Source organism: Acomys minous, assembly GCF_964271855.1.
Source record: "Acomys minous genome assembly, chromosome: 9".
Lineage (NCBI taxonomy): Eukaryota > Metazoa > Chordata > Mammalia > Rodentia > Muridae > Acomys > Acomys minous.
In genome coordinates, this window is record NC_140490.1 from 55,990,589 (window position 1) to 56,009,181 (window position 18,593).

The following is an 18,593-nucleotide window of genomic DNA, read 5'->3' on the forward strand; positions in this document are numbered from 1 at the left end:
CACTGAGCCATCTCTCCAGCCCCTATCTCTTCTTTAAAAATAAAACAAACAACAACAACAACAACAAAAAAAACTAAACTAGTATTTTGAGGGGTTTTCTTATTAGGTTAGTAAACAAATGGTTTAGACCTATTTTACAGTACGTAAAAACCAGCCATTAAATGTCTTTGTATGTATCAGGCATTATTAAATCAAAACACAAAAATTTCCAAAGTCTAAAACTTTATTGCCAGAACAGCAAATTTCATAAAGACCCTTTTTTAAAGCACAGAACACCTTGACTAACAAACAGCAAAGATCCTTGCTAGTGTGGACATACATAGTCAAGTAACAGTTAGCCAGACAAGAGCATCTGAGAGCGCATGGGTAATACAATCTATGTTCTCAGGGGGAAATCTGGGACAAAATGCTGGGGTGGGTGGGGGGTGGGGGAACCTGGTTTTCTCCTAATACAGAAAATGGAACTATTTAGGTGAGAGACAAAAGGAGGTCTAAGACACCAGCCATCAGTTTAATTTATTTCTCCAAGGACAGAAATTGGAACCTTATTAGGCCAAGAAAAGTTACAGAGATTTGATCGAAACACAGAAGAGAAAAAAATAATAAATTCAATTTGTGCTATCCTTACAAGTGATTGCCACTTCTCATCCGGTATATGGAAGTACACTACACTAGTTGACCCAAAAGCTACAGAGCCAAATTAGCCTTTCCCACTGGAATTTTATTGCAGCTACGTTCTAAGCATAGAAACTCCCGCTACACTGCAAGCACCAGGCTTTCTTTGTTGTTTAAGATAAAGTAGAAATTCATACAAATGATGCTAAGGTGTGGCGACACTTCTGACCACTAGTGCCCAATGGAGCTGCTGCTAAAGGAATAGGAGTAGGAATAGGAGGCATTTCCTGTGGCGTCGAAGCTTCCTCTCCGAGATCCGCTGCGGGAACCGGAGCGGGAGCCTGAGCGAGATCCGGACCTCGAACCAGAGCGGGAGCCTGGGGCGGACATGTTGTACGGGCTAGGCAAACCCTTGGAGGACACGGAGGCGGCTTCCAGCAGGCGCAACCCAGTGATGTCTTCCACCATGGAGCGATTGATGGCATCCTTGTAGGAGATCTTTAACTTGGTTTTGGGGCAGGTGAGGATTTTGGCATAGCTGTTGATGTCCTGCAACCTCTGAGCCGCACGGCCATCGATGAAACCTTTCCGGATGGCTTCTTCAGTGCTGATCCTCCCATGCACTTCCGGGTCAACAAGGCCTCCAGTGAGGAACTGGAACTCCAGGAAGCGTTGGCCTGCCTCATAGGGGAGCCACTTTTCTTTCACTGCCTCTGCTGCCGACATCTTCTTCTTGCCTTTTACACCTTCAAAGCCAATGAAAGCCTTCTGGGCAGGCTTCAGCCTGGTGGCCATATCTTGGTCAATGAGACCCTGGGAGACTGCATCTTGCAGGGACAGCTTCTGGCCGGTGGTAGGGTGGATGATGCCACCAGTGCAGGCCTGAGCCTCCAGAAGCCTCTGGCCAGTGATGCTATCCACAATGCCCCTCTCTATGCCTTCTGTGATAGAGATTTTCTCCAGGTTTTCCGTGTCAAAGATGGCTGCAATGGGGCTTGCCTCCTCCAGGGGGTCAGACAGAGAGCTGCTGCGGATGGTTAAATTCCTAACGCTGGATATGGTGGAAATCTTACTCACCGACTCATGTCGGGAGCTGCTGAAGACATCATCATTGACGCTGCCGCTCAAGCCACCGCTGTGGCCGACGCCATTTTTCAGGGAGATCATGTCGGCAAACTGCGTGAGGCTAAGGCTGCCGGATCGGTATTGGTCGAAGAACTTCCTGTCCACGAGGCCTTTGTCGATAGCATCTTGAATGTCATACTGACTGCCCGTCTTCCTGTCTACCAGGACCACCCTGGTGGAGCCGTCAGACCCCGTGATGGTTATCTCTTCCCATTCACACTCCTGCTCACACAGCTCTTTGAAGGTTTCGTAATCAATAAGGCCTTTCTTGTAGGCCTCCTGGACAGACATCTCCTTATTGGTTTCCGGGTCAACTATGACCACGCGCCGCTTTCTGAGGGTGTTCTTCTGTGAGGTCTGCACCTGTTTCTTCTTCTCTTTCAGAGGCAGAAGACAGAGCCCCGTTTCCTCATCTTTGATGCATCTTTCTTTCAGTTGCAGATAGGTAAGGTTTTCTTCAGTGTTTGGATCAAAAAAGCCTTTGGTGTCGTCACTTGGGTCTGAGAGGATCTCACTAAGCTCCTCGTTAAAATACCCCCTCTTATACGCCATGTCAACCGGTAAACGGTGGCTCTCCTTAGGATCGATGATACCACCGGTTGCGATCTGTGCTTCCAGCAGGCGGATGCCATGGCCCTTTTCGATGAGCTCTTTGTTCATGGCTTGGAACAAAGAGATGATGTTTCCGGTTTCAGGGTCGTTATAGCCAGTGACGGCTCGCTCGGCGGACAGAAGCTTCTCTTTGAACTCAATGCCGACCAGACCTCTTTTGTAGGCTTCCTCCACGGGTAACCTCAAATTGCTGACAGGATCCACTATAAAACCAGTAGCTGCTTGGGCTTCCAGCAACTCCAGGGCGGTGCCAGGCCGAACTAAGCCAATTTTCATAGCCTCGTAAATGCCAAGCTTCTGTTTGGTGGTCTCGTTATAAATGCCGGCTATGCAGCTCGAGCCCTGGAGGAAATCCTTGATCCTCTCGCCGACCTCGTCGTAAGAGATCTGGCCCGACTCCAGTTCGTTTACGGTGGATGGTCTCAATATGCCCGAGTTAACCAGTTCGGTGACGGTCACGGGTTGCCTGATCCCTTGGAAGGACATGCTCCTCTTCTGGACCGACAGCAGCAGCAGCCCCGTGTGCGGTTCGATTCTGCACCGTTCTCTCAGCTGCATGTAGCTCACCTTCTTCTTGGTGATTGGATCCACAAAGTTCTTCTGACTGTCTCGGGGGTCGTTCAGGGAGCGGTACAAATCTCTATCGATCAGCCCACGGGCCAAGGCGACATCTTTTGGCAAAAAGACACTGTTGACGGGGTCTACCACACCCCCTGAAGCAAGCTGGGCTTCCAGCAGGCGCATTCCAGTTTCTCTGTCGATCAAATTCTTCTTGATGGCTTCCGAAACAGATACCGTCTTGCCTGAAAAGGGGTCATCAAAGCCGGTGATGGCTTTCTCCGCTGTGTAGATCTGCTGGCGGTCATCGAAGTCGATGAGGTCCCGAGCTATGGCGCTGTCCACGCTAAGCTTCTCGTTCCGGTGGGGGTCGATGACACCACCCGTGGCTGCCTGGGCCTCCAGAAGCATGACCGTGGACTCTGGAGTGATAAATTTCTTTCTCTTGGCCTCCACCAAAGAGTATTTTTCCTTAGGAGAAACGGACGCGCCGGCGATGGCGCCTGCACCCCGCAGGAAAGGCTGGATCTCTGAAGCCACCTCCTCCACCGACTTCTTCCCCTTCAACAGCTTGTCCAGCGTTGTCTTGTCGATCAGTTGGCACTCGTACAGCTGCATCGCCGTCACCTTCTTCCTCAGCCCGTCAAACACTAGCTTGGAGGAATCAACAGTCCACTCGTACTCTGTCTGGGTCTCCCGATGGGACCCATAGGGACGCTGCCTGAGTTTGTCGATCTCCCTCTGAAGCCGGCAGCGTTCGCTTTCCAGCTGGGACTGAGTCTCCCTGGTGGAATCTTCTAGCTTCCTCCGGCACCTCTCCTCGATCCTCTTGACCTCCGCTTGGAGTCTCTCGATCTCACTCCTAAGACTGTTCTTCTCTCTCTCGCTCTTCTCCCTCTCGGACTCTATCTTCCTGATGGCCTCCTCCTTGCGGGAGTACTGAGTTTTCCACTGGTTCAGGTCGTTCTGGATCTGCTGTTTCTCACACTCCAGGCGCTGCTTCACTCTGCTTTCCGCCTCCAGCGACGCTTTGGCACGGCTCAGCTCGTCCTCCAGCCGCTGCAGCCGCGCCTTGTCTTGCTCCAGGACTTTAATTTTCACCAGCAGGCTCTCTCTCTCCTGAACCACCTGAGTGCACTGACTCTTTGACTCCTGAATCCTATTAGATGCCTAGAATTTAAAAAGAAAGAGATGGGGAAAAATATTGTTTAGATGCTAATATATGATTGTTGTAATTTAGCCTCCTTTCCTATATATGTATTTTAAACATAGTCTCATTCTTTTTTTCCTGTCTGTATTTTCCTTGCATATACTGTTAATTTGCTACCTCATACATTACTGGAAAAAATTATGAAAATGTAGATGGCCACTTTGGTAAAATGGCTTGTACTTACTGTTTGATGTTCCTTTTCCATAGACAGAACTAGAAGATGAAAATCTGCCTTACTTGAACAGGAATTATGGTTTGGAAAAAGGAGAATGGCTTTCCCCCAAGTTAGCATCTCTGCGGCATCTGCATCTCACCTAGTATTCTATACTGACACATTTAATAAAGCAACACAAATATATACACACACCCCACCCAGCCCCACACAAATATTGTCTATAGAGGTCAAATACATTAGAAGTCACTTTTAAATTAGGGCTGGTTAGAAGAAGAGAAGTCAAGCAGAAAGACATGCTAGAATCATAATCATAATCATAAGACAACAAGAAAATGCATGCAGAAAAGTCATCTAAGTAAAGTAGAAATTTAAAATTGCATAACAAATAATGAATTTCACTGAGGAAAAATTTTGAGTTAAAGATGTACATTCAGACCACTAGATCAGAAACATCTTTTATTTTAGTATGTTAAAATTTTGATGTTGGGCACCGAACCCAGGACTTTGTGCATGCTAAGCGCATGCTCTACCACTCACCAAAAGCAAGAGCTCCTTTCTAGACAGGAGAGTGGAACGTTCATGGGAAATATCTTAGATGGTTTTCTCATGCTAAAGCTCTTATAGTAGCACCAAGCACAGGTTTGCAACAGACTGGCATTCAATGCAGTGACAGGACAGAGGAGTAAATGGCACTGAAAATACTTTAAAGCCATTATATAGAGCTGACAAGTAGTTAAGTACATGAGCCATAAGATAGAAAAGTTAGGCATTCCAGAAGCAGCAGGTAAGAGGTCAGGTTAGATCTGGAGTGAGTTATTTGAGAAACAGTGGAGCTTTGATCAAATATTTGTGAATACCTCTAAAGCCTGCTTTTGGAATTTCTCAATTTCCTGTCTCAAATTTTCCCTCTCTCTCTGTAAATCATTAATCAGCCCCTGCAGTTCCAGGGTTCGATTGTTGCTGATCTGCAGCTGGCTCCTTAGCTCCGAGATGGTTGCGTTTTTATCGCTATCCGCCTCGCTCCGGCCCCTGCGCAGGTCGTCGTATTCCAGCCTCAGATTACGCAGTTCTTCCTCCAGCATCAAGTGCTCCTTGGTCAGGTTCTCCGTGAGAGACTGTAACCTCTCGATCTCTATTTTACTTTCATTAAGGCTCCTGCTTTTGTCCTCTATGGCCTTCTGGAAATGCTCGTTCCTCAAGTGAGCCTGCTTGACATTATCCTGTTCCTGTGCCAGCTGCCGCCGGAGCGCCTCCACATCCAAGGAGAGCCTCCTCAGCTCCTCCTGGGTCCTCTGCTTCTCCCTCAGGTGGCCGTCCAGCACGTCCCTCTGCTGCCGGAGATCATCCTCGCTCCTCTTCTTGACGATGGACGCCTGATCCAGCTGCTGGGTCAGGCTGGTGATTTTGATAGCTTGCTCCTTTAAAGACCTCCTCATGGCCTCCAGGTCCTCCTCCAGCATCTTCCTCTTGGAGGAGTCGTCGGAGGCTGTCCTCTTCAGCCTGCTCAGTTCCTCCTCCGCTTTCTGCTTCTGCAGCTGCAGGTCCTTCAGGGAGCTCTGGAGCCTCGTGATGTCCTGATCCTTTACTGTCCTCTCCTGGGAAACCCTTTCATAGTCAACGCGCAGGCGTGTTAGTTCCTGCTCCTGTGCCTTCAGTTTGCTCATGGCCTCGGTTGCGCTGTTGTTAGCTTTTTGCAGGTCGTACTGGACTCTCTGCAACTTGGAGTTTTCATCTTCCAGGCACTTCCTCTCGTTGCTTTCTTTTTCTACCAGCTGTTTGAGCCTTTCGATCTCCTTGTTTTTATCTTGGATGGTCTTGGCGGCATCGTCCAGGGACTGTTTGTACCTCACGCTCTCTTCAGTCCGCATCTGAGTGACCTGCCGCAGCTCGATCTCCAACTGCTGCTTCCTCTGAGACATCTCTGAGCCCGTGGCCTTCTGCTGCTGGGCGTTGTCCTCAGCCCTCCTGAGGTTCTCGGTGGTCTGGGCCAGCGTGCTCTTCAGCCTCTTGACCTCCTCAGACAAGCTCCTGTTTTCTCTGGTGAGATTGTCTATCTGAGCTCGGTAGCCGCTGGTGTCTTCTTCCTTCTGCATCGTCAGCTGGTGGATGGTGGTCTTGGTGATGTTGATCTCAGTCTCAAACTGGTTCTTTAAGCTAATGATCTCCTCATCGTAACTGTTTCTTACCTTACTCAGTTCATTTTCGTATTCCCAGCGGCGCTTGGCCTCATCCTGGAACTCAGCTTTGAGCCTTTCGATCTCTTTATTTTTGTCCTGAATGGTCTTGGCGGCCTCCTCGAGGGACTGCTTGTGCCTGGCGTTGTCCTCGGAGCGCTGCTGGAGGACCTGCCTCAGCTCCAGCTCCAGGTGTTGCTTCTTCTGCATGGCCTCCGAGCCGCAGGCTTTCTGCTGAAGGGCGTCCTCCTCGGCCCGCCTGCGCTGCTCCGTGGCCTGCAAGATGCTGTCGTTGAGCCTGACAATCTCGTCCTTTAGGTCGCGGTTCTCCCGGGAGAGCCTGTCCAGCTGGCTCCTGAGGCTCTTGGAATCGTCTTCCTTCTGCATGGATATCTCCTTGATGGTGGTCTTCGTAATGTTAATCTCTGTTTCATACTTGTTCCTTAAATTACTCATCTCCTCATTATAGTGGTTTCTTACCTTTGCCAGCTCATTCTCATATTCCCTCTTGCGGGCGCCCTCCTCCTGCAGCAGAACCCTCAACCTTTCTATCTCGTACTCCTTCTCCTTGATGGCTTTCTCAGACTCCAGCTTCTGCCAGCCTAGGCTCTCCTTCTCGCACTGCCTTGCCTTCTGCAGCTGATCATAGTCGCTCTTCTGCTGGTCGAACCTGTCTTCCACGGTCTTCCTCCTGCGCTTCTCGTCCTCGATCTCGTACGTCAGCCGCGTGATCTTTTCGTTGAGCTCCTTGATTTGGCCGTAGCACTTGTCCAGGTTTTGCTTGGCGGACTTCCCGTCCAGCTCAGCTTGCCTCTTCAGCTCCTCCAGGCTCGCCAGCTTGGCTTTGAACTGGGAGCACTCTGCCTGGTACTTCTGCAGGTTCTGATCCAGGAACTTATTCTTGTTGCAGTTTTCAGAGTTGGCGTCCCTGGCCAGTCTTAGCTCCTCCTCCAAAACTTCAATCTTGGTATTTTTCAGCTGTGGGCATGAAATCAGAAAGCATGTTGAAAAGAAAGCACTCCGTACCACAAGGAAGAAACAGCATCTTCCCTCTTCAGATGTGTGTGTTATTTTCCTTACACATACACACACACACACACACACACACACACACACACACACACACACACACACTTACTTATCAGATTAAAAACTACCAAGAAAGAAACCTCAAAGACCCTCCATGCCTATCATGATGCCTCCTCCATCTGCTGCTCATGTGATCTTAGGGAATAATATATCAAATTTGAATGCCAGGCCTCCTTTTAAAACCATTTCCTCCATGACCAAAAACTTAAGATTAGCCACGCACTATGGCACATCCTGTAATCCTACATTTTAGAGGCTGAGGCAGGAGGATGGTCAATTTGAGGCCGGTCTAGTTTTTGTTTTTGTTGTTTTGTTTCAAAACCAAAACCCAAAAGTTCATCATTTGATACATCATACACCATTTATTCAAAAATATAGAAGAAACATCCATATAACTCAATTCTACTCTCAAAAAAGCAGAATAACGTGAATAGTCACTTGACAGTAAGAGTTAAAATCCAGCTAGTCTACAGTGAGCTTATCTGAAATTTTACACAAACAAATTCCTCACTTAATGAAGCCATGAGGTTTGGGCAAAGTAATGTAATCACAATTTGGCAAACGCTGCCTAAGTCCACTTGGAGCATCCACTCTGAGCCCAGACTCAAGCTGTGTCATACTAACTGGAGGAAACACAATTTGACCAAACCATGTTATAATAGAGATAACAAGGTTGTACGCTATTTCTTTCTTTAAAAACAAACAAAAAAAATCAAAACAAAAAATTCCAAGGAAATGCATTACCTTCAGATCTTCCAAACTCTTCAACATCTCACTTAAGAATCTATAGTAGTCTCCAGACCTTGTAAGTAGCTCTATGTACCGTGCATGAATATCTGCAGCCTTGGGGAAAAGAAGGAGAAGAGAAAAAAGTCTTTGTATATTGTATTTTTTAAGAAAGCTTTGTGCAAGTTGAATAATTTTGTTTTCTTAAACTAACAAAATAGTAGCATTATAATATAAATATAATATAAACAGTAAATTCCCTCTGTCAATTATGCTGGATCCAGAATCTAGAAATATAGCAAAACAAAAGGCCAGAGTCATTTGCGTTCCGTCCCCACCACTCCAGTCTGACATCTTTGGGGGAAAGGCTGTCATAGAAATGCACTACATAACTTCCACTTCTTAGGAGCCTGCCTCACCAAATACAATAAGTCAAGTCCTGTGTATAAACGACACACTCGGACTCCCATTGGTGGTCTCCTAAACTGCATCATTCGTAAATGACTCACACCAACGGGTGACTAAAACTGCTAACAAGCCCTGAATTTCAGTGCATACTCTATACCAAGGGCGTACTCTGGCACGGCAGGAAAGACGGGAAGGGAGCAGGGAAAAGACAGGTAGAGGGGACGACAGGCATTAAGAGGTAAGCGCTAACTTTTGATGGCAGACATTAAGAGAGAGGCAATGACTGACCACGGTAGACATTAAGAGACACGAAATGACTTAAATACCTCTTGCAGAATCACTCCAGATGGGGACTGAACCATGGTCCTCTTGATAGGTATGTTCAGTAGAGTTTCCAGCCCTGAGGTGTACGATGCCAGCTGGAGCTCATAATCCTGCAGATAACAAAGTTCAAGGGAAGCATCATTGTTTGGGTGGTTACTCAAAGCCAGGATCTGCCTGCTATAGCCAGCCCTTAGAAAAATGTCTTTGTTTTTGTTTTTGTTTTTGTTTTTGTTTTTGTTTTTGTTTTGAGACAAAGTTTCACTCTGTTCCTGAATGGTCTGGACTTCATTGTCTTGTCCAGGCTGGTCTTGAGTTCACAGTCTCCTGAGTGCTGGGATTGCACATGTAAGCCATCACGTCTAGCTTAAAAGAAACAGTCTTGATAGACTTAAAAAAGAGTCACTAGCAGTTACAACTCCACAGATTTATATCATCAAATTATTTCCAAAAGAATCACTCACAAGGGCCATTAACAACAATCAGTTGATATTGTTACTAAATGAAACATTCGTTTTTGCACAGAGCTCCGACCTTAATGAGTAAATATCCCCTTTCCACAGGGGGCATTTCCAAAGTGCAAAGACTTCAGTAAATGGGACCCCAAACTCTTGCCATGTGTGTGAGCCTCAGGGCTGGAGAGATGGCTTAGCTGTTAAGAGCTCTGGCTGGTTTTCCAAAAGACCCTCATTCAACTCCCAGCACCCACATAGCAGCTCACAACTGTCTATAACTCCTGTTCCCAGGGATCTGACACTCTCACAAAGACAAACACGCAGGCAGAACGCCAGTGCATATAAAATAAAAATAAATAATTGTAAAAAGGAGCGTGAGCCTTGAGCGGTTGAGCTCTCTCTTCATTCTGAACTCAAGTAAATGAATAGCAAACTTTCACAGGTTACTCAGGACAGAATGTACATAATCACTACCCTTAGTAAGTTCATAGTCTTTAAAGCAAGACAACAATGCAATTAATAATATTCTTGACGAAATGCCAACATTCTTTAATTTTAAAAAATATTTATTTTGAGCACATGCACGTGGAGGTCGGAGGACAACTCGCAAAAGTCAGTTTTCTCCTACCATGAGCTCTGGGGATCAAACTCAGGTTGCCAGGCTTGGTGACAAGGACCATTGCCTAAGTAAGCCATCTTGCCCGTCGTCACTAGTCATTCTTATTTTAATCACTTGATTTTTTTTCATACATGAATACTGTGCATTTAGATTCTACGCCCTCCCCCACTATGCCAACATTCTTAATGAGACCAATATACCTTAATTGAATTTGCACAAAGCTCGGCAATTTTATGTACTTCTTCTGACTTGTCTCGCTTGCCAGATATCTCACTGTGCAGATTCTATACAGAGAATAAAATATTTCAAATGTTAAAGCATACAAAGAGAAGCGTCCTTTCACTTGTACAGTGGTTATTTTTGTCTTCAGTCTATTACTACTGCACTCATGTTGAGCAATGGCTTGAGAGGAGAAGGACTCTCCATTCAGAAAGGAGAAGAAAACCTCCAGTTTATTACTTACAAAAGGATACTTTCAATCAATCAGCAGTAATTTATGGGCCCATCACTTCTTCTTTTTTTTTTTTTCTTTTCCTTTTCCTTTTTGAGATAGAGTCAAGGTTGGCCTTGAACTCAGGGACCCCCTATCTCAGCCCCCTAAATCCTAGGATTACAGGCATGCACTATATCAACTCAACTATAATGATCCTTTACTATAGCACATTTTAACAAACCCTCTGCTATTATTTTTCAATTGTATTTCTTTTTGAACATCCCAGTTGCTTCTCCTCTCCGTACATTTTAAACACTCACCAGGTGGATTCATAATATGAAATATTCATCATCTCAAACCAGGTTAACCCCAAACACAGCTTAAACCCAATTACTCCCAACAGAGCTTTGCAATGACAAGTGTGGTTATACCTTCTGCTCATTCAGAAACCGCATGACTGTGTTGGAATCTCCGAACTTCATGGATTCTAAGGAGTCCTGGCGGCGTTTGGCATCGTATAGCCACTTGCAGAAGCTCTGATAGTTATCTCGGTAATTCCTCAGTTGTTTTATCTGTTTCTCCAGGTCCCACAATCTAGGGAAAACATATAAAATTATTAAGACACTCTTATTATACATTAAAATATGTAAAGTATTAAGTCGCCCAGCAATTCTCCTTGGTGTCTACCTAAAAAACTGATAACATGCAAACACAAAAACTTATATGTAAAAAAATTTTTTTTGTTTTTTTTTGTTTTTTGTTTTTTTTGAGACAGGGTTTCTCTGTGTAGCCTTGGCTCTCCTGGACTCACTTTGTAGACCAGGCTGTCCTCGAACTCACAGTGATCCACCTGCCTCTGCCTCCTGAGTGCTGGGATTAAAGGCATGTGCCACCAACGCCCGGCATATGTGAATAATTTATCATAGCATTTTTTTTCATCATATCCCAGAACTAAAACCCCAAATATTGATCAAATGTAGTACAATTCCAAACAAAAGAATAGTAGCCAGGCATAAGAGGAGATGAAGAACTGGGTGTGGCAGCACTTGGGAGGTAGAAGCAGGATCTTGTTTGCATGGAGCACTGGGAGCCAGCCAGGGTTACCCGAGACCTTGTCTTACCACCTCCCCCATAAAAAACTAAAAATAGACCAAATTCAACTAGTGGAAGGTCATTTAATTTTTCAAAAACAGATGAAAAAATACTCAGGTGTGATGGCACATGCCGATCAACCTAGTACTTAGGAGGCTGAGGCAGGAGGATCTCAAGTTCCAAACCAGCCTGAGCTACACAGCATGACTCAATTTCAAAAAATCAGGAACTGGGGAGTAGCTCAGAGGCAACTCACTTGTCTAGTATGGAGAAGGTCATAGGTTCAAACCCTTACTACCACAGAAAGAAATAAATGAGGTTAAACAAACCAGGTGCCCAAAACGTGGTACAACAGACGTGACGCCTGGAAGCCACTCACAAAAATCCATAGACTGCATGAGGTCATGGGCAGACATGTTCTGAACTAGTCAAAACTAGTGACTGAAGGTAGGCTGGGCAAGAGAAGCCACTGCATTTGTTTGTTTGTTTGTTTGTTTGTTTGTTTTCAGAGACAGGGTTTCTCTGTGTAGCCTTGGCTGTACTGGAACTCACTCTGTAGACCAGGCTGGCCTCGAACTCAGAGATCCATCTGCCTGCCTCTGCCTCCTGAGCGCTGGGATTAAATGTGTGCACCAAGGCCTGGGCAAGGCACTGCTCTCTAACAATGATGGCTTCTAGTGGCATTTGAATCACCAAACGGGAAAACCATCGGGAAGGAAGCCGACACACCTGAAGTCTATCTGTTTGTCTATCTTCTGCCAGCGATCTGTCAGCTGGGTCACTTTCTCATTGAATTTGCCCAGGTCCAGGTCATAGAGAGGATATTGTTGGGAAGACTGAGAGTGAATCTGCTGGGCCTTCTGCAGCTCCGTCTTCATGGTGGCCAGCAGGGACTTTTTCAAGTTCAAGTCATTTTTTATTTTCTGCGAGTTAAAGAGAAAAGGTGCATACAAATTAATCTCTTCCTCCACTGCATGCTACCCCAAAGTCACTGTTTATTTTATTTACTTATTTATCTATTTCTGGTGCTGAGACAAGCAGCATTCTACCACCGAGCTACATACTGGCTCATATCATTGGCTTTACAGGAGGAAAGCCTGGGGGCACAGCCCTGCATTGGAGCAGGAGCTCAACAGTCACAAGGTTCTGGACTTGATCCTCAGTATCTCAAAGATGGCAATCCCCCAGCCTCTGCCTTCTGTCTCTCAAGTACTGGGATTACAGGAGTGGGCTACCACACTTGGCTCTAGCAATGTGTCCCACTGCAGATCACTGTTCCCGCTAACAGGCACGGGAAAACTGAGTTCCCTACCGACAGCAGCCACATATGGCCAGTGAAAGTAAAACAGCCTCAAACCCCATGAATCCTAGCTGCACATCTGAATAAAGCATGGGCTGTGGGCAGGGTAGTGCAGGAGGTGGAGGCCAGGGGATCTGGAGTTCTAGGTCAACCTCAGCTATATAGTGCTTTTGAGATCAATGTGACCTACATGAGACCCTCTCTTTAAAGAGAAACAAAAGGCAAGGACTTTAGCCTATACTAATATGTCATTACCAACTCACCAACTTTATCAAATAGATCACATGGATGTATGATGCTCACACTAGAAGAAACTAGGTACAGTGTATGTGGGCTCTATCCTGTATGTTTTCCTATAAACCTGTAATAATTCCAAGCGTGAGACAAAACAAAACACTAATAAAAACTTAGTGAGGCTCTGTAGCAGAGGACCAAGTTCTTCATCACTCCCTAGAGGCCAAGCTACAGACTTGAGCCTTTGTGTTACCTTCAGCCCGCAGCGGTAAGCTTCCACCTTATCCAGGTCCAGATAGACAGTTTCCTCCTCCGTCAGCCTCGCTTCATATACCTTCAGCATGTCTTCTGTTTGCAGAACAGCCTGGAGAAGAGCTCTCACGGAGCAGAGGCTGGAAAGAGCAAGAGAGGTGCTTAAGGTTTCCAGGGACATAATTAAAGGCTTACTATTGGTGCTCAGTCACTTTTGGGAAACAGGATGATGTTAAAGAAGGGAGGGAGGGTGGCTGTGTGTAAGGAGGGAGGGAGGGTGGCTGTGTGTAAGGAGGGAGGGAGGGTGGCTGTGTGTAAGGAGGGAGGGAGGGTGGCTGTGTGTAAGGAGGGAGGGAGGTGGCTGTGTGTAAGGAGGGAGGGAGGGTGGCTGTGTGTAAGGAGGGAGGGAGGGTGGCTGTGTGTAAGGAGGGAGGGGGGTGGCTGTGTGTAAGGAGGGAGGGAGGTGGCTGTGTGTAAGGAGGGAGGGGGGTGGCTGTGTGTAAGGAGGGAGGGGGTGGCTGTGTGTAAGGAGGGAGGGGGGTGGCTGTGTGTAAGGAGGGAGGGAGGGTGGCTGTGTGTAAAGAGGGAGGGAGGGTGGCTGTCTATAAGGCACAAGCTCCCACTAGCCAAGCACATATAACAAACGAAGTCAGGCAAGAATGAAGCTTGACAGGGTTGGGGACGTAGCTGAGTGCAAGAGCAGTCACCCCCACCCTGCACCACCCAAAAGAAAATTTGGGAACAAGAGCCACCCTTGAGGGATATTAGCTGTGCTCACCTGTTTAAGTAGCCATCCGTGACCCCGTTGATGTTTTCCAGCTTCTGAAATAGTCCAAATACCTCATTCTGTAAGTAGCAGTATTTTTCAGACCCTCTGAAGTTGGCAAGCATGTCTTTAAGCTGATTGAGAACCTCAGCGATGGCTTGCGAGTCATTCTGTACACTCTGTCAAAAGAGAAGGGAAGCGCATTTCACTAGTTGTGCAACTGTTTTAAACTCATTTTAAAGGTGTGCAGCATGCTGTTCAGCTATGCATAAGGAAAAAAAAACCACTGTTCCTGTAAGCCACCTGCCATGGTACTTATATGTATGCATACAGTAAGGGTATCTAAAATCCACTCTCTTAGCAAAATTTCAATAAATCAATTATTATTACCTGCCGTCCCCTGCCCCATGACATATCTCAGACTTACTGCAAATGTGTACCCTCTGACCTACATCTGATCACTTCCTGCCGTGCCCCATCCCTGATCACCACAATGCATATGTTTCTGTATGGTTGATTCCTTTTTAAATACCACATGTAAGTAACATTACATACTATCTGTTTGCACTTGGTCCATCTCACTCTCAGCGTAACATCCCCCAGGTTCACACAATTCTTAATTTTTCTTTCTTTTTAAAAAACTGAATAATATTCCATACTGGGCTGGAGAAATGGCTCAGTGGTTAGGAGCCTGTACTGCTCTTGCAGAGGACCTGAGCTAGGTTCCCAGGACCTACCTGGGGCAGCTTCAGCTCCAGGAGATCAGACATCATCTTCTGGCCTCTGTGGGAGCCCATGCTCATGTGCCCATAGCTCCCTGACCTTGCCATAACTTAAAATAAATATATATTCCACGGTGTACATATACCACAAGTTTAACAACCTGCATTATGTATGCATGCATGCATGTATGTATGTATATATGTATGTATATACACACACAAACACATATATTCTGTATTGTGTGAATATATGGCTTTGTGATTCTTAAGATTAGCTTTAACCTCAAAAACATCTTTGGTGGGGCTGGAGAGATGGCTCAGTAGTTCAGAGCACTGGCTGCTCTTCCAGAGGTCCTCAGTTCAATTCCCAGCAACCACATGATGGCTTATAAGCATTTATAAATGAGATCTGATACTCTTTTCTGGTGTGCAGGCAGAACATATACATAGTAAATAAATAAATAAATAAATCTTTTTTTTTTTTAAATCATCTTTAGTGTAGCAATGGAAAACAAATACACTTGCCTATAAATATGTAAGCCACGGAGTTTTACTTCACTTACAGATAAACATAAGGACCTGTGGAATCAGGAGGTTAGTGTTAGCAGCTCCTACCTTGAGCTCATTGATTTTCACTGTGATGTGGTGTGTAGAGCCTTGGTCTGTGAGCAGGAGATTTTTAAGCGTCATCCTGCCCTCACAATGCTCCATCTGCCTGCGGATCTTCTGCAGCTCCATCAGCAGCCATGTCTCCTGTTTGTCATTTTCTCTGTTGGTTTCAATTACTTTATTGTGGTTGACATCTTGGCAGGTGCCCAAGTGAGTGATTTCAGTTTTGGTGACTGTAAAAATAAGTTATGACTTATTAAAATAAGTAAATGCGAGAGACGCCATGCTGTCAAGGTACGAGGCACCTTAACTGTATAAAAACATGCCTACTCCATGTGACTTGATCCTAGAACTCTGGTATACAAATCATTTTATATATCTTCTGTCTTATTGTCTTCTATCTTACTGTCTCCCAAGTATTCAAAGACTGGTTCCTAATGTAAAGGTACTGTGTAGTGGGCCCTTTAAGAGGTGGGCCTAGCAGAAGATGATTGGATTATGAGGTTATGACCCTCAGCAAGGGTAAACACCCAGATATTGGGGGTTAAGTCTCCAGCACTGGTCAGTCCTCAAAAGAGTGACTTATTCTAAAGTTGCCCCAGGCGTCCTATCCTTTCCACAAACTACTGATCCCTTCCCTGCCTCCCTGTTGAAGTGTGACAGAACCATGGATCACTTGCGTGGCTCCATACTGCTTCCCAGCCATCAGAGTAATACATTATATAAGCTTCTCTTCTTTACAAATGATCCAATTTCAAGTATTTTGCTCTATCAACACAGAGCGTCCTAAGTTATCTTTCAAAGGAACCATTTTATAGATGCCTTTCTTTTTCAAACCACAAGTGTGACTGCTACAAAGAGGAGAGCTGGGCCAGGCTGACCTGTCTGGTGCTGGGGGTGGCCGGGAAGCTGAATGACCAGGGTCTGGTAATGCTTCTGGGCGTCAGTGAACTGAGACTGCATCCTCCGTTTGTCGTCGTCTCCGAACATCTCTGAGCCTTGGCTGTTTTTGATGAAATCTTGGTAATGGAGCTCAAGGTCTTCGATGGTCTTCATGTAATCCTCCTGCCTCATCGTTTTCAGCTAGAGGTGAGTCGGACACAGTGAGTCGGGAAGAGGCGGACGCCCTCACACCCCCGTGCAGGAAGTGTGCAAGGCGACCCTCATCACGGGCCGATTAAGATATAAAAGGTCCTGGGGGCTTCCTCACTGTTGCTAAGGGACCCAGCAGTGGCTTGCCGGAGGCTTTTTCCTTCCCAGGATATTTGTCTTCAGACAAAACATTATGCAGAAACTCAAATGTAAATAGAGTGCAATGCAGCACAGCCACTGTATGAAGATAAAGAGGCTCAGGGGCCCTAAAGCCACCTGCCCATCCTTTTCCTCACTCCACCGCAGGACCCCTCAGCCCAAGGCTCTTCCACCCACATCTCAGGGGCTGCTGATGTAGAGGGGTGCTTTCTCAGAGTTCTTCCAAGAATTTATCCTGACTTTCCCTTCTGCCACATCCTAGTGGACATGTGTGACCAAATTCCCGTTACCGCTAAGGAGATGGGGCCCATACTGACTTTTCCATACGTATTTTTGGGTGGTCACTCCAGTGGATATTTGTTCGTCTCATGAGCATCCATGTGCTAATTCCTCCTTGTTTTGTGGAGCTAGCAGAAGAGCCCAGGGCTTCATGCATGCTAAGCAAGCTTTCTAGCCCTGAGCCCACCCCATTCTGTACAGTAGTGGACAGACCCAGTGCTGGGAAAGCCTAAGAGAGCTCATGTGTCCAGGGCATAGGCCGAGCAGTGAATGGCCCTCTAGGCAGCCCAGAGGACATACCTTGGCGATGGTCATGGCCCGGATCTTCTCGATGTCAATCATGCAGTAGTGCCAAGACACCAGGCTCTTCATGTTGATGTACAGCTGGTTCCACAGAGCCAAGATGGCTTCGTAGTATTGCTCGATCCTGGAAGGCAGAAAAGGAAAACATTCCAGCCCAAACAGAAAGGCTGGATAGGTTTGCACAACTGCCCAGAAATCTAAACCAGACCTTACGAAGCAACAGTGTAATTTCCAAAACCGTCAACATTTCAATAGATTCAGCTAGCCTACTTCCCAGAGGTTCTCAACGTTATCTATAGCCAAACGGATCATTCAGATCAGTCTGGTTGATTCAGGTTACCTGATTCGTTGTTGTACTGACTGTTAGCAGTGTTTTGATTGACAAGCGGCTTAAATCCTGCAGCCCCTGAACTCTGGACTGGAGATAGGAGGAAGGCACCACCCAACACTTCCCATTCTGTGTGAGCTTATAAAACATATGTTCTGCTTGCTAGTGAGCAAATGCTGCCATGAGGGGCATGTCATATTTGTAACTACATTCAAAATAACTGATTAGTAAAGAATTAAAAAAAAAAAAAAGCAGCCTCAAAGGGTGGCTTGCCTCTGGCTCTCCTATATGGCCAGATGTTCTCTTATTATCCATAATAAAATCTTCCAAATAAACTTGCAAGACACAGTATAGGTATGTGACTTCGTAAGGCCCCTTTGCAGGGACGACTACAGTAAGAAAACACTGCCCTAACTAAGCCTCCTTGTTCGGGCTTGAGTGCTCCTGCCCCTCTGTTCAGCGTCACAGCTGCCAGGGACTTCAGAACTTACTTGCAGGAAAGGTCCACAGCCAGTGGGTTTGGAGGAGGGATGATGAGGCCCACAGAAGGAACGAGCATGTCCACGCCTCCGGGACCTGTCACATACCACTTGCTGCGCTCATTGTTGTCCTTCAGGATGCACTCGTCCCCTTTGCGTACAATTTTCTGCCAAGCAAAGAACACAGGGACGAAAGTGAGAGTGTTGACCTCCACCCCCATCAAGCGAAGACAATCACGGTACGCCTGTGTGTGAATGACATGTGTGAACCAAAAACTTATCTATGGAGTTGCCTACATCCTAGATTAGTTAGGGAAAGACACTCTGGGAAGCTCACGCAGGGATGGGAGAACACCTCTGCCTCAAGGCAACCCCTCGTCATGTTTTCTTCCTGTTCTGAATTCATGCTTCCTATGTTACACTTTAATATGGGGGTGTCACTCGCCTCACTCATTTGC

General features: G+C 46.2%; 1 protein-coding gene across 2 annotated transcripts in view; it reads right to left on the reverse strand.

Annotated features, from left to right (window-relative positions):
• Positions 1-205: 205 nt before the first annotated feature.
• Positions 206-18,593, reverse strand: part of DSP (desmoplakin) — a 49,138-nt gene continuing 30,750 nt past the window's right edge. The window contains exons 12-24 of one of the 2 annotated variants that reach the window (XM_084796264.1): positions 18,148-18,302; positions 17,326-17,452; positions 16,377-16,578; positions 15,502-15,728; positions 14,177-14,343; positions 13,400-13,538; positions 12,342-12,535; positions 10,952-11,114; positions 10,288-10,371; positions 9,019-9,126; positions 8,303-8,401; positions 5,153-7,447; positions 206-4,080 (exon numbers count right to left, since the gene is read on the reverse strand). In XM_084796264.1, the coding sequence (XP_084652390.1) occupies positions 847-4,080; positions 5,153-7,447; positions 8,303-8,401; positions 9,019-9,126; positions 10,288-10,371; positions 10,952-11,114; positions 12,342-12,535; positions 13,400-13,538; positions 14,177-14,343; positions 15,502-15,728; positions 16,377-16,578; positions 17,326-17,452; positions 18,148-18,302 (7,194 nt within the window). In that variant the 3' untranslated portion in view covers positions 206-846. The remainder of the gene's footprint in view (positions 4,081-5,152; positions 7,448-8,302; positions 8,402-9,018; positions 9,127-10,287; positions 10,372-10,951; positions 11,115-12,341; positions 12,536-13,399; positions 13,539-14,176; positions 14,344-15,501; positions 15,729-16,376; positions 16,579-17,325; positions 17,453-18,147; positions 18,303-18,593) is intronic. The other variant, XM_084796265.1, reaches the window with a different exon arrangement.